Source organism: Pseudopipra pipra, chromosome 21 (genome assembly GCF_036250125.1).
Source record: "Pseudopipra pipra isolate bDixPip1 chromosome 21, bDixPip1.hap1, whole genome shotgun sequence".
NCBI classification, from domain to species: domain Eukaryota; kingdom Metazoa; phylum Chordata; class Aves; order Passeriformes; family Pipridae; genus Pseudopipra; species Pseudopipra pipra.
The window spans coordinates 3,061,678-3,076,629 of record NC_087569.1 but is presented as its reverse complement, the minus strand read 5'-3'; the positions used below and the strand labels follow the sequence as shown (position 1 = coordinate 3,076,629).

Sequence of the window (14,952 nt, the reverse complement as noted above, 5' to 3'; positions counted from 1 at the left end):
TGGTCACCTTCCTTGCTTCCAGTAGCTCCCTGGATTGTCTCACCTGAGTATCCTGTGCTGGATGGAGACCATGGAGAGGACACTGGGCAGCCCAGTGCTCTGCAGAGTGTGACACCCCTCAGGTGCTGCCTCAGGCTGGGCAGGGGGCATCCTTCATGTCCTGAGGCTCCCGTGCACAGCTCCTGCTCCACCAGGACAGCCTCAGAAAGAACCTGCAGCCACAGGGAAGGAGAAGTGGCAGGAGAGGGGCCAGAAGGGACTGCAGTGGCTTTGGGCCCTGCCCAGAGCTCAGGGATGCTCTTTTCCCAAGGACTTGGAGCTGAAGGCTCCTTTTCCAACCCCCTCCCCAGCCAGAGCTGGGAGAGTCCCAGGGTGCTGCTGGGACTGGCCTGGGCTCAGGGAGAGCACAGACCCCCCTTGTTCCAGCAGGAAAACAGAGGCACAGAGAGTTCCACAGTCCTCCCTCTGTTATCCCGCTGGCTGTGCCAGGGCACAGGGCTTTGAGCTAAGATCCTGCTCCTTTCCCCCTCCAGAGGTGGGGAAAAATGGATCCCCTTCAGATATGGATCCCAAATCCCTTCGACAGCCCCTTTGGACACCCCAAGGCACAATGTCCTGATCCCACCCCAGCAGACCCCCCGTCCCTAGGGGGGCACATCTGGAAAGCCCCTCAGGGAGGGCAGTGGCCGTGACAAACCTTCCACAAACCCAATCCTGAGCCCCAAACACAGCCCTGCCCTGGTGATGGGGTGATTTGCTCAGCCCCTGGGAAAAAAACACCTTCTGAGCCCAAGTGCCCACCTGGAGGGCAGGGTGGTGGCAGGGTGGTGGCCCAGACCTGGCACGAGGGTCCCTGAGGAGCAAGGAGTGTGCCAGGAGGAGGAGATGTGTGTGTGGGGGTGTTCATCTTTGGTCCCAGTTTTTGAATGTTTTGGGCAAACCAGATGCTGCTGCTGAGTTTTTGGCTGCTTGTGCTCCCAAAGAACCCCTGGGCTGCTCCATGGGGGAGGGACAGTCCTGGAGCAGAACCTGGGAGAGCACGGGGGGCAGAGCAGCCTGGGATGGGAGAGGGTCTTGGAGAGGACTGCTGTCCATGGGGCCCTCACCTCTGTCCTGCTGAGGTCTCCTGCTTGCCCAGGAGAGTTGTAACCCCAAAACATCACCTGATGTGTTTTCTGCACTGCAGCCTCAACAGCTGCCTCTGCTTATCCAGGAATTCAAAAGCAAAGCTGAGCAGGTTTCCATATGGATCTGCAGGAGACTTGAACCCCACAGGGACCTTGGGCTGCAGGGGTGGCTGCAGGTGAGAATCCAGCTTGGGAGCAGGACCTGGAGGTGGGAAGTGCTTGCCATCTGCTGGAGAGCTTCCCCTTGGCACAGGCAGCAGGTCCAGCTGGAGCATCCCACGGAGCCCAGGTCTCTCCCAAGGCAAACTTGCTTTCACAGAATTGTTAAGGTTGGAAAAAACCTCTGAGATCATCGAGTCTAACCTCTGACCCATCACCACTTTAGCAACTAGACCAGAGCACTGAGTGCCACCTCCAGGGCATCCTCTTCCAATGTCTAATCACCCTTTCTGTGAGGAAAGTCTTCCCAATTCTTCCTTTACTTCTCTGTTGTGAGACAGCTTTGGCTGCCGGAGTGGGATCACAGAGGGAAGGATTTCTGTGTAGGATTTGGGGTGTGCAGGGTTGGGTGTGGGAGCCCTGTGCTGCCCCTGGGGCAGTGTGGGGAGTGCATGGGGCTGTGGGTCTGCAGAGCCAGTCTATCCCTGTCTTCTCTTTATGATACAGGAAACCTTCTCCCTCCCCACAACTCCCTGAAGGAGGTTGTGGTGAGGCGGGGGTTGGGAAACGGCCTCGAGTTGTGCCAGGGGAGGTTCAGGTTGGATACTGGGGAAAATTTCTTCACTGAAGGAGTGGCCAAGCCCTGGCACAGCTGCCCAGGACTGTGGTGGAGTCACCATCCCTGGAGGGCTTTAAAAGAAATACAGATGTAAAGCTCAGGGACATGGTGGCCTTGGCAGTGCTGGACTCAACGATGCTGGAGGTCTCTTCCAACCTTGATGGTTCTGTGATTCCATAATTTCCATGACCCCACATCCACCAGTGCTCTCGTGGAACACTATTTTCTAGATTCCTGCAAGTCCTGACTTGCAGTCCCCTGTACCTCCAGCTGGTGACAACAGGAGGCAGAGTGTGCAAGGGCAACACTCCCTGTGGCAGCCTCAGGTCTTGCCTCTCTCAGATGATTTTATCTTCATTCCTCTGAACCTCATCTGCTGTAGATAAACCAGTCACACTGTGCTGTACCTGCCCCACCAGCTCCAGGCTGGTAGGTGCTCAGAGCAGAGGGTGTTTTGGGGGAAACAAAGGCATCATTTGGCTGGAATTTGGGACAGGCTGTGTCTGTCCTGAGAAGTGCCACCAAATTTCTGCAAGGGCCACCTGGCAACCTCCCACTCCTCTTGGTCCCATGGTGAGGCTTTTTTGGTGCCCCAGTTTGGTCTTGGAAGACTGCAGGAACTGTAGCAGTGTGTTTGTGCCTCGCTGTGGGCTTAGAAACTGTTGGTATCTTTGTGCTGACATTTACCAAAAATATTCATCTGGAGACATATCCTCATGTATAAATTTCAGTCTGGGGATTTTAATGGGATTTCACAAGCTACTCTGTAGCCCTGATGGTCCTGTAGGACCAGCTGTCCCAGGGAATCAGATGAACAGTCCTAGAGGATGCAGACTAAGGGTCCATCCAGACCAGCCTGAATATCTCCAGCTGTGGCCACGGCAGAGACCTTGAAGAGAAAGGCCAATATCTGTGCTCCCAGTCTGGAATGCACTCCCAGCCCCCAACTGTTTTCATTTTCTGCATTGTCTTTGAGCTTCTCCCTCTGAAATTCAAGGCCTGAGTCAGCCACTTGGAAATTTCCTTGAGATCACCATGTTCCTTGGCAAGGAGCTCCTGGTGTGAAGAGCTTCCTTCTGTTCCTTTTGAACCTGGCTCTTGCCAGCTCCACTGGATGGTCCATGGTTCCTGCTAAGGAGAAACAGGGACCATTTGCTTTGTCCCTCTTTCTAGGCCACTCATCATCTTGCAGACTTTAATTCCCACGTGGAAAGTCTCAGTTCTTCTCAAAAGTACATCTCAGCCAAATCCTTGCTTGGAGCTGCCCCCCCTGTGATCTCATACCTCCCCCAGTCATTCCATTTCCAGCTGATTTGCTCCCAGTTAAACCCAGTTTCCCACACTAGGGGTTAGAGGTGGTGTGGTGGAGCCTGCTGCCTTCAGGGCTGAGCAGAGGCTTCCTCCTGCATCCCAAAAGTGTCCTGGTGAGGGATCCAAAGATACCACGTGCGATTTCTATCAATAGATGAAACACACCATAAGGCAGAGGTTTCACAGCCTCCATAAATAGCCACTCTTTAGGATGTGTGATGTGGAGGAGGTTTTAGAAATCAAAATATTTAGAGATTCACATTATTTGTCTTGGCAGGAAGGAGCAGCCAAGACTGAAATACAGAACCTTCGAGGAAGGAACAGAGTTGAGGAAAACAGTGAATAGGGGGAATAGGAGAGGTGTCAAAACCTCCAGGAGTTCCTTTTGGGTGAATGGAAGCAGGAAACACGGTGTGTCTGAAAGGAGGGAGAATTCATTGACAGTGTTGAGGCACATTTATATTCCTGATAGAAAATAGTGATTTTTTCCAAACAAATCTTGACATTTTGATCAAACCTGTAGCTGAATGTTGCAAGAACATCCAGAACACTCAGCTAAAAGCAGCTCTGAGCTGGGCTGTGTTGGTGTGAGCCATCAGCGAGGAGGCTCCAGCTCATTCCCCAGCCTGTTCTCCTCCTCTCAGTTTTATTCTGGTCCCTGTGTGGAGATGTGTCAGAGGAGTGGAAGGTTGGTCTGAACAGGGGACATGTGGAAGTTTGGGGCTGAGTGTGCTGGTAGGAGCAGGGGGTGGGAGGGGTGGATGTTGGTGGCCCCTGGGTTGGCAGGTCATCACGATCCTCTCCTCATCTCAGCTCGATCTCAACCTCATCTCTCTGAGTGTTTCCCAGTCTCCCAGTCAGTCAGATCTGTCTCAAAGTCTTTTTCTAGCACCTCCAGCCTCAACCTGCCCCCTGTACCCTCAGGCAGGGCTGTCAGCCGAGGTGTGTGACCTTGTTGTCACCTCCCCTGTCTCCTGTGCATGGCCAGCCCTGTGGACAGGGGACCAGGAGTTTCATCCACACCTTCCCCAGCATCCCTGAGCAGCAGTGGGGGAAAGAGGATGCCAAGAGCTCCCAAAGCAGGGGAAGTGTGGGAGCAGGGTGAAGGGAACTCTCATGGCTGGGCTGGAGTTGTGGCATGGCTGGATTGGGAATGGGGATGGCTGGGAGCTGCTGTGCCTCTGCTAGAGGTGTGGCACGGCCAAAGTGGGAATGGGGATGGATGGGAGCTTAATTTCCCTTTGAGTTCCTCCTCTGGGTTCCTGCAAGGCCTCCACTTTGGGCAGGGGCTTCTACTTTGTGATCATCCTCAACAGAGAGACAGGACCCCTTTTGTCACTGGACCATCGGGAATGGCAGCCTGCTCTCGTGGCTTTCCCATCGTGCTGTGGTTGTCCAGCACCTGGACATGTTCATTAGCACCATGGAGACCTCACTCCTCCTCCACTCTCCCGAGGCTTTTCCTGGGAGCCAGCAGAGCCCTCCTGTAGGGATGGAGCATTTCCAGCAGGAGTTTCTCTGCCAGTGCAGTGACACCATTCCTGGCCCAAACAATATGGGCTAAACCAGCCAATCTCTTCTCTGTGTGTCTGTGGCTGGTGGGACAATGACAGAGCAGTGTCAGGAGGGTGTCGGTGCTGGAACCAAATGATCATCTGAGCCAACTCTGCTGTGCCGACGTGCTCATGAGCTCCTGACACTCTCTGTGAGCATCAGTGCTGATTCCCGTGTCCAGGGAGAACTAAGCACTATTTTAGCTGTCACTGGTGATGTAGCAACAGAACCAGTTCCCTAAGGACTAGCTGCAAGGGATGGCCAAGGGCAGAAGAGGAGCCCAGATCTGGGATGGCACCATGCTCCACCTCCTGCTCTGCACGTTTATGCACCGATGGCCTTCAGGGCCCCATGGAGGAAGCCCCTGTTGCCTCGGGGCAGTGCTGCAAGTGGGACCCAGCAGGGCTGTGGTGGGCACTGCCTGGTCAGCCTGGCTCAGGAACATTCCCTGCTCCAGTTGCTGTGGCAGAGGTGGAATGTCCCGTTTGCCCGTGACGCAGATGTTCTGGGAAACACGAGCGTGTGGCAACCACGGCCGCTCTCCGTCCACTGCCGCGACTTCCAGAGAAGAGATCCACCTACTGATTCTCTGAATCGCTAATTCTGGGTTCTCTGGAGAGTCCTTTGGTCGGGGAAAGGAAGCAATAGGTCATATCCTGTTCTCTCTCCTTTCATGGTATCATACCATTGATGGGCACTGCTCTCACTGGGGCTCTGGACAGTTCCTCCCCAGGCCCATGTGGTGCCCCTGACACAGCACTTCTCCCACTGTGTCATGGCTTTCACCAGTGTTTCCATCATGTTTCCATTTTTGGTCACTGTCTCCCTCTTATAAAGAGGGCTGAACCCAGGGATCCCACACCAGGCACAGCCAGGGGCACCCTGCACCAGTCCAGCCTGACTCCTACAGCTCATCTCCACCCAACAGGACCATGAAGACCTTCACAGCAGCCCTTGCTGTACTTTTTGTGGCTGTCCTCTGCTACCGGGTCTCCTCTTCTCCAAGTGAGTCCAAGCTCTCCTCTCTGAGGAGCTCTCTCCTCTTTCTTTCTGCTGTACAAGGTCTAGTAATGCTTGGCAGCTCTCCCTTCCCAGCACCTGCTGTGGGAAAGGAGAGACATGCCTTGCCTTGGCTCCTTGAGGGGAGGGTGGCTGTGGTGGGAGCCCACTGTGGGAGCAGCACTTCCTCCAGTGGGGATTTTCTCCTCTGACCCCACTTCTCCCCACTGGCACTTTTCCTGATCTGGTGTAATCAGAAAAGTTCACTTCTCTTCCAGTTTCTCTCGACCATTTCGGTCCCTGCTGCACTGAGTTCATCACCAGACCGTTGCCCTTGAGACTTGTGAAGAGCTATGAGCACACAGGCAGCAGCTGCTCCCAGCCAGCTGTGATGTGAGTAGATCTCCTGCCCTGCTCCTGGGGGCCCTGCTCGTCCTGGCAGTGCCAGGGAGCCCCACATCACACCTCATCCTGACAAGAAAAAGCACCAGGCAGGGCTCTCCCACGTGAGGAGAAGAGCCTGGGAACAGCTCAGAGGACAATCCCACATCCCAGGCACCCAATTTCTGGATGTCCTCATGAGATTTGAGCCAAAGGAGCTTTTGCTGGTCACCCCCCTCATCCACAGATAGTGGGACCCAGGCAGGATGGTGTCCCCAGGCAGGATGCTGAGGACAAAGTGGCTTAAGTGGCAGAGAGCAGGACACCTGTAATGACACTGAGCCACCCCCCACCCCATTTCCTTGGGGCTGTTTTGCAGCTGTGGAGGTGTCTGCTCTGGTGGGGTTCACTGGTGGCAAGGAGCAGATCGTCCCACTCTGCCTCTCCATCTCCCTTTCCCCTCTCCCTCTCCTCTGCTCACTGGATTTCCTTCTCCAGATTCACCACCATCAAGGACAAGCTGGTCTGTGCCAACCCTGATGAGAAGTGGGTCCAGGACATGGTGACTCAACTAAAGCACAAGGAAGGCAGTGGATGAGCAAAGCCCTGCTCCTTCCAAGCATTACCTCAGCAAGGACCTGCTCTCATGGGCTCCTCCGAGACAAATCCCTGCTTTCTCATTGCCTGGGAGTTTGGCAGAGTATTTAACACAGTGTTTAGCTCTTTTATTTAAGTTTCTGCAAAGGCAATCTTAATTTATTTGACATTTTCAGTGAAACTTTTCATTCTCGTTTGTACTGATGGTGTTGAAGTTATTTTTGCATAATAAAAAGGAGCAAAACCTGCAGCTTCTCCCACTGGTTCTTGGGATGCTCCACGGAGACTGGGGAGGGCAGCAGTGACTGGGTCCAGGCTGTCACTCGGGGTCTGTGGGTGGTGGGGTGGCACCTGGCTGTCCCTCAGCCCCTCTGTGCATCCTGCCTGTCCCTCCTGCCTCCTGCCAGGCTGTGCCTGAGCCTCGTCCTGGCCCATTCCCAAGCTCCCGCTTTCTGCGGTGGGTGGGTGTCCTGGAGGATGTTTCGGTGTGACGAGGTGAGGGGGTCACCGACCCCAGCCAGCACCTCCAGGCAGTGGGCAGGTGACATCGGGGCTCCTGAAGTCCCAAGGGCTGCTCAGCAAACACCAGAGACACCCCAAATCCTTCTCCGCCCCCAGCCAGTCCATGGCCACGGGTTATTTCTGGCGCTCCCCTGTCTGTCCCGCTCTCCTGGCAGGGTTTTCCTTTCGCTTTGACCCGCCGGGCTGGACGCGGTGCCAGCCTTCGGGGCTGGCTGCAGCTGTCCCGGCCCGTGCCAGCTCCTCCCCCAGCCAGCACAGAGCCTCCGTGGCCGGTGCCACACGGCTGCAAGGCCGGCTCGTCCTCCGGGCTTCCATGGCACTGCCGGAGCTCCCTGGCCGTGGGGCTGTGGCAGGCTGGGAGCCGGCCTTGGCTGGGTGACACCGGGGGAAGGAGGCGCCCGTCGAGGCCACCATGGCCCTGGCAGGTGCCCTGGAGCGGCTGCAGGAGGAGGCCATCTGCCCCATCTGCCTGGAGTACATGAGCGAGCCCGTCAGCATCGACTGCGGGCACAACTTCTGCCGGGGCTGCATCGCCAAGCACTGCCAGGACAAGGGGCTCTGGGCCGACGGGCCCTTCTCGTGCCCGCAGTGCAGGGCCTCCTGCCACCGCAGCGGCCTCCGCCCCAACCGCCAGCTGGCCAACATCGTGGAGGGCATCCGCCAGCTCGGGCTGCGGGGCGGCCTGGGCGCCGAGCCCGACCCGGGCACCCCCCTGTGCCCGCAGCACGACGAGCGCCTCAAGCTGTTCTGCGAGGAGGACGAGGAGCCCATCTGCGTGGTGTGCCGGGAGTCGCTGCTGCACCGCCCGCACACCGTGTACCCCATCGAGGAGGCGGCGCAGGCCTACAAGGTACGGCAGGCGGGGGCACCGGGGGGCCCTGGGCACGGCAGCACCAGGGGGGGTCAGCAGGACCCCACCACCCCTCTCCCAACAGCACCGGTGGCACCGCCGGGAAAGCAGAGGAGGGGGTGGCAGAGATGGTGACACCCATCCAGCCGCTGGGATAAGGCTGGACCTGCTATCTCCCAAACTGTGGATGGATCCAGGCTAATCCCTGTGCATCCAGCTCGGGATCCAGGCTCATCCAGGCTCACCCTGTCCATCTAGCTCAGGATCCAGGCTCACACTTTCCATCCAGCTCAGGAGGCAGCCTGGCTCCCTGCCCCTCCAGGACTCCCTGGAGAAGCTGGGGCAGTGCAGACCCTCCAGGACCCCCTGGAGAAGCTGGGACAATGTAGATCCTCCAGGACCCCCTGGAGAAGCTGGGGCAGTGCAGACCCTCCAGGACCCCCTGGAGAAGCTGGGACAATGTAGATCCTCCAGGACCCCCTGGAGAAGCTGGGGCAGTGCAGACCCTCCAGGACCCCCTGGAGAAGCTGGGACAATGTAGATCCTCCAGGACCCCCTGGAGAAGCTGCCCTGAGGACATTTCACCTCAGGTGCAGCAGTGCTGGCACCAAAACCCCAAATGCCCAGTGGGCAGCACCACCAGCCACCCGCCACACCTGCATTGAAGGAGAGCTGTCACTTTGCCCTCCAGAACATGAAAAATGAGGAAAAAATACAGGGAAAAGCTGAGGAGCATGGGGAGGGTTAACGCTGCGGGTGGAGTGAAGAGCACAGCTGCTGGGTTCGGGTGCCAGGGCTGGCACTGCCTGGCACTGGGTCACTGTCCCCCCCCAGGCAGAGGGGACCCAGCCAACCTGCCCTGCTGGGGTGAGCTCAGCCCATGTTCCCTCTTTTCAGGTCAAACTCCAGATATCCCTGGAGAATCTTTTGAAGGAAGCGGAGGAGGTGAAGAAGCGTGAGTCAGCAGAGAGGATGAAAACCCAGGAGTGCAAGGCAGGTGTCTGGCTTAATTCTTAAAGAATGAGCTTCAGAGACATCAGCAGTTAGAAAAAAAAACCATCCTGAAGGATCTTGTCTGGGGACATGGATTCGTCATAATCTCCAGGATGGGGCATGTCCCCCTGTCCTGCTGTCAGATGTGGGAGCTGTGCTGGAAACCAGGCTCAGAACCCTGTGTGGCTTTGTAAAAAGGTTTGGAAGGAGCAGCACTCCAGTTTCCCTGGAATCACGAGGGCTTTGTGATGGTTGAACAAATAGACACAGGGTGTTTTTTATTGCCTTTTGTTTTACAACATGTGCTTGAGTTCCAAGCCAGGTGTGAGGCGTGTGGTGAGCTCTGCTCCACGGCAACAGGAACCAGAAGTGTTTTCATTAAGAAAAGAAAAAAAAGCTCAATTGCTGCACCTCTGCCCGGCTCCAGATGGTTCTGGGGAGAGCAGACGCCAGCAAACAGCTGCATTTCATGTCCCTCAGGGTGAAAGCTGGAAAGTGAAAGTAACTGCAGAAAAGGAAATGAAACTGCCGGCCCGGAGTTATCCAGCCCTGAATCTGAGCTGAGCATTAATCAGCTCTGGCAGGGAAAACAGGATTCTCCACACTGCCCCGGTTGATTACTCAATTCCCTTGTCTGGGCAGCCCAGCCAGGGGTGGTGGGATTTTGGGATGCCCCTGTGAGCCCACTGTCCCTGTTGGAGCTGGGGATGGAGATTGTGAGGGCTGTGTCACTGTTCCCCCACTGTGGGATCCTGAGTCAGGGCTCAGCAGCAGCTCAGCTGCCTCCAGCTCCCTCTGGTCGTGCTTTTATAGTAAAAGGAGAAAAAAGTCCCTTGTTGGTGCTGGGGGAAGTGGCTGTGGCTGTCCTGGCTTATCAAGCCAGGACTCAGGGCCAAGGAATCATGTGCTTGGATGGAAAAGTAAGTGGAATTTAGTTTCCTTTATCTTCTGCATTCTGAGGTTTCCTCACTCAAGCTACTATGGGGTGTTTTCCTGCTCCTCCAGTGTTCCAGGAAAGTGCCAATTTATAGGAAGGAGGGGAAAGACTGGCAGACCCTTCCCATTGCTGGCCCCTCACCCTGCAGTGGGACCCTTGGGGAACCCTCCCTGGGTCTCCCTTTCCATCCCTTCCCAGCCTTGAGGCTTTTTTACATGGACAGATAGTGACAGGACAAGGTTTTAAACTAAAAGAGGAGAAATTTAGGTTGGATATTGGGAAGAAATTCTTTGCTGTGAGGGTGGGGAGGCCCTGGCACAGGTTGCCCAGAGAAGCTGTGGCTGCCCCTGGATCCCTGGAAGTGTCCAAGGCCAGGCTGGACGGGACTTGGGCCTGGGCTAGTGGGAAGTGCCCCTGCCCATGGCAGGGGGTGGAAGTAGAAGGTCTTTCAGGTCCCTTCCAAGCCAAACCATTCTGTGATTCTGTGATTCTTCCAGCTATTTCCCTTTGCTGTGGGTTTTTCCAGCTGCCCAAGCAGTGGATTAGCCTGGATTTGGCTGGAGGTTCGAGTTGTTCCTCCAGCTGTACCTAATAAAAACCTACCCTGGCACCTGGAGGCACCTCCTTGCAGCCCAACAGCCCCCCCCCCCCCCCCCCCCCCCCGACATCTGGGGTCCAGCTGAGCAGAAATGCCTTGGGGCAAAGTCCTGCTGTTGGTGAACTGAGGATGTGGAGTGGGAATTCCGGTGAGGTGGAAGCACAGATTTCCTCTGTCTGCTTTTTAAAATTCATGCACTTATGTCAAAAATGTGGTGGTTTCCCAGGGCCTTTCCCAGCTCCATCTCAGCTTCCTGGCTAATACTGTCTCTCTTCACCTCACGTATCTTCTCATCACAAGGAGATGGTGAAGAAGAAGCGGGAGAGGATCGTGAGCGAGTTTGGGAAGCTGCATCGGCTGCTGGCTGATGAGGAGAAGCTGCTGCTCCAGACGCTGGAGGAGGAGGAGAAGCAGATCTTGCTGCTGATCAATGAAAACCTGGCCAGGCTGGTGGAGGAGAAGTGCTTGCTGGAGGACCTGATCCTGGAGATAAAGGAGAAGAGCCAGCAGCCGGCTGACGGGCTGCTCAAGGTCAGGCCATGCCACCAGCCCCACTGCCTCAGCCCTGGGGCCTTTGCCACCTGGGGTTGGCTGGTGGGCATGAGGGGCTGAGCCACACACCCAGAATGGCTTTTGTCTTCTCCTCCTAGGACATGAAAAGCATCCTGAGCAGGTGGGTACCTGTGCTCGTTCTTGGTAGGTACCATGATTAATCCTCACAGGTACCCATGACTGTTTCTGGTAGGTACCATGATTGTTCCTCATGAGTGTCCGTGATTATTCCTGGTAGATATCTATGATTATTCCTGATAGGGACCATGATTGTCCCTCCTACTGTCCTGGCTGCTCCAGGTTCTGAGGGAGATGTTTGTGTCTGCTCCACACCAGCCACCTTGTCCTCCCTGTCCAGCGTCTGGTTTGGTCCTCCTGGGGTAGACACAGGAGGGACTGAGTCAATCCCTCAGAGGTTCCATCCTCTTTTTCCAGGGGCTCAGAGCCAAGGTCTTGCCTGGCTTGTGACATGTGAGATGTGTCCCCTCCTAAGGGACATGCTGCCCAGTGGCCTTGCTCCTTCCTTCCCTGGGACTGGCACTGCTGCTCCCTGGATTGTTTCACTCTGATCCCATCAGGATTGCTGATATGGTTATCCCTAGTGCTCATCCCAGCCACAGAGCTCCAGGGAAGCTCCAACAGCAGGGCATTAATGCCACTCCCAGCAGGAGAGGGGCCGTGCTGTGGGCTCTGGGTACAGCCCATGGGCATCCCTGTCTTCCCAGGTGTGAGGAGGTGAAGTTCCATTCCCCCAAGCCTGTGTCAGTGACCCTGAAGGAAAACTACAGCATTCCCGAGCGCTGCCTGGGCATGAGGGACATGCTGAAGAAGTTCAAAGGTAAGGGGCTGCTTTTGTGCCAGCTCCTGGCACATTTGGGTTCTGGTTGCCCCCATACCCCAGGGCTCAGGGAGGCTTTTCCAACAAGCTTTGTCCAGCTGGTCCCACTTTGTGCACTGATGAGTTCAGGATGGTTTCATGGTGGGGAGACCTTCCTTGTTGTGGTCTTAGGTGGGTTGTGGGTGGATCCTGAAGGCTTGGAGGTCACTCAGGGGTTTGAGGCACCCTGTTGCCCGTGAACTCTTGCTCTCAGTGTTGGCTCTCTCTGAAGGTTCTCAGCCACCCTTGTTCTGCCCCTGCTCTGCAGCAGATACCAAACATCTTGATGTGGTTTCTGGTTATCTCGATTTTCTACGTTGCACTTCCCCATTGCCAGGGGCTGAGCAAAACCACAGGCACGAGCAAACAACCGTGGGAGGCTGGAAGGTCTAGGGGAGCCCAGCACCCACAGAAACACAGAACAGCTGAGGTTGGAGGGGACCTGCAAAGATCACCTGGTCCAACCCCCCTGCTCAAACAGGGACACCTGGAACTGGTTGTCAGAACCCTCATCCAGGTCACAGGCAACCAGCAGTAGGACAAGAGGGCACAGTCTTAAGCTGCGACGGGGGAGGTTTAGGTTGGACATCAGGAAGAAGTTCTTCACAAAGAGAGTGATCAGACATTGGAGGGGGCTGGCCAGGGAGGGGGTGGAGTCACCATCCCTGGAGGTGTTTAAGAAGAGCCTGGATGTGGCACTCGGTGCCATGGTGTAGTTGACAAGGTGGGGTTGGGTCAGAGGTTGGACTTGATGATCTCACAGGTCTCTTCCAACCTGGTTGATTCTGTGATTCAATGATTCTGTGATTCTGTGTCCAGAATCACAGACCTGCAGGCCCCTGAAGCCTTGTCTGTCCTTCCACCCTTCTCTCTCTCCAGTGGACGTGGTCCTGGACCCCGAGACGGCGCACCCGGAGCTCAGCGTGTCCGAGGACCGCAAGAGCGTGAGGCGCGGGAGCAAGAAGCTGCTCCTGTCCCTCTTTGACAACCCCAAGAGGTTTGGCACCGCCCCAGTGGTGTTGGGCAGTCAGAGCTTCTTCTCAGGCCGCCACTACTGGGAGGTGCAGGTGGGAGACAAGCCCGAGTGGGGGCTGGGGCTGTGCCGGGAGTCCGCCGGCCGCAAAGGCACCGTCCTCTTCTCCCCAAACAACGGCTACTGGGTGCTGAGGCTGCAGAATGGGGGCAGCTACGAGGCCCTGACCTCCCCCATCTCCCCCCTGACCCTGAGTGTGAGGCCCCGGCGCGTCGGGATCTTCCTGGACTACGAGGCAGGAGAAATCTCCTTCTACAACGTCAGCGACCGCTCCCACATTTACACCTTCACCGACCGGCTCACCGGGAACCTCCGGCCTTTCTTCTTCCTGGGGGGCTTTCTGGGGGGCAGAAATGCAGAGCCCTTGGTGATCTCCTGGGTCAGGGATACGCAAGGGACCGGGTGTGTCATCCTGTGACAGTGGCTGTCCTGGATTCTCACCGGTGGGCAGAGACCTGGGAGCCCAACCGGCTCCTCCGGTGAGCAGGAGCACCAGGGAAACACCTCTGTGCCTTGGGGAGGGTCCTGGCAGGATCCCTGCATGGTCCTGGCTGCTGGCTGGGCATGACCTGATCCATGTGACACCCATGGTGTGCCACGTCCGTGCTGGGAGGGGCTCTTTGTGCCCTCACCCTCTGTGCCACCGATGGGGACAGGGGAGTCCCCTGATCACTGATGCCCTGGTGCTCATCTCACAGGCTGCTGGAGAAGGGTATGAGCCCAGCCTGCCACGTAGTGCTGATTTTGGTGTGAATTATATCAGAATAAGGCAATAAAGGGTTGATTTGGGGAGCCTCGTGTGGTTTAAGGTGTGGTTTTGTGATGTGTCCATCCTTGATAACCCAAAACATTTCAGAAGGCAAAGAGTGCTGCTGGACCTGCTCCTCTCCAGCCCAGAGAGCAGCTGTGGATCGTGTCCTTCAGATAGAAATCATAAAGCTGCTCAATTTGAGGCCGACTGAATTCAAATAAAATGAGATTTGGTAAAACACAGCCTGAAACACTCAGCACAGTTTATCATTGGATCTTTGAATCACAGAATGGGTTGGGTAGGAAGGAACCTTAAGGGACCCTGTTCCACCCCCCTGCCATGGGCAGGGACACCTTCCACTAGCCCAAGTGGTGCAAGACTGCATCCAACCTGGCCTGGGACACTCCCAGGGATGGGGCAGCCACAGCTTCTCTGGGCAACCTGTGCCAGGGCCTCACCACCCTCCCAGGGGAGAATTCCTTCCCAATATCCCTTCCCAATATCCTCTGGCAGTGGGAAGCCATTCTCTCTTGTCCTGTCACTCCAGGCTCTTGTAAATAGTCTCTTGAATTTCTCTGGGATGTCCTGGATGGTGCTTTAGGAGTCTCCTGGTGACAAATGATGCTGGACTGGGATAGCAGCTTGAGTTCTGTTGTGTTTTGGGGAGTTCCACCCTCCTGCCTTCAGATACAGGGTCTGTCTTTTGGAAGCCACAGGGCAGAGAGATGAGCCCAGTCCCAACTTTGCCACATCCCAGGAAGGAGGAGGGTGCTGGATCTCAGTGGGATCTGCAGTGCATTGACACCACAGCAATCTGACAGGGAGATTGTGATTCTGTGTCAGCTCCATGGAGAAGGAGTTTATGGAATCTGAGGTAAGAAGGGACATGAACTTTGAGGGCTGGAAGCAGAGGCATTTGGAAGGGGGGAGTAGTGAGGACAGCCAGGAAAACCTGCTGTGCAGGGAAGAAACCAGGGCAAATGTCACTGGGCCAGGGGTGGGATGAGGTGGCAGGATGGAAAGTGTCCAGAGAGCAAAAGCAACCCGACCCTGGGGAGGGACAGATGAGTGACACTGGCTGCAGTGCCGGGG

The 14,952-nt window shown here is 56.1% G+C and overlaps 2 protein-coding genes across 3 annotated transcripts; both read left to right on the top strand.

Moving 5' to 3' along the window:
- On the top strand, positions 1 to 6,995 carry LOC135425411 (C-C motif chemokine 5-like). The gene is made up of 3 exons (XM_064677674.1): positions 1 to 5,775; positions 6,048 to 6,162; positions 6,649 to 6,995. Exons 1-3 carry the CDS (start codon positions 5,703 to 5,705, stop codon positions 6,746 to 6,748), a joined length of 288 nt encoding a protein of 95 aa, XP_064533744.1. The 5' UTR covers positions 1 to 5,702; the 3' UTR covers positions 6,749 to 6,995.
- Positions 6,996 to 7,492: 497 nt separating this feature from the next.
- Positions 7,493 to 13,901, top strand: LOC135425408 (E3 ubiquitin-protein ligase TRIM39-like). 2 transcript variants are annotated; one of them, XM_064677671.1, is made up of 6 exons: positions 7,493 to 8,119; positions 9,017 to 9,112; positions 10,951 to 11,178; positions 11,298 to 11,320; positions 11,925 to 12,037; positions 12,956 to 13,901. In XM_064677671.1, exons 1-6 carry the CDS (start codon positions 7,682 to 7,684, stop codon positions 13,525 to 13,527), a joined length of 1,470 nt encoding a protein of 489 aa, XP_064533741.1. In that variant the 5' UTR covers positions 7,493 to 7,681; the 3' UTR covers positions 13,528 to 13,901. The 2 variants fall into 2 exon arrangements, with proteins under 2 accessions (XP_064533741.1, XP_064533740.1); XM_064677670.1 differs by having other exon boundaries at positions 10,948 to 11,178.
- The last annotated feature ends 1,051 nt before the right edge of the window (positions 13,902 to 14,952 follow it).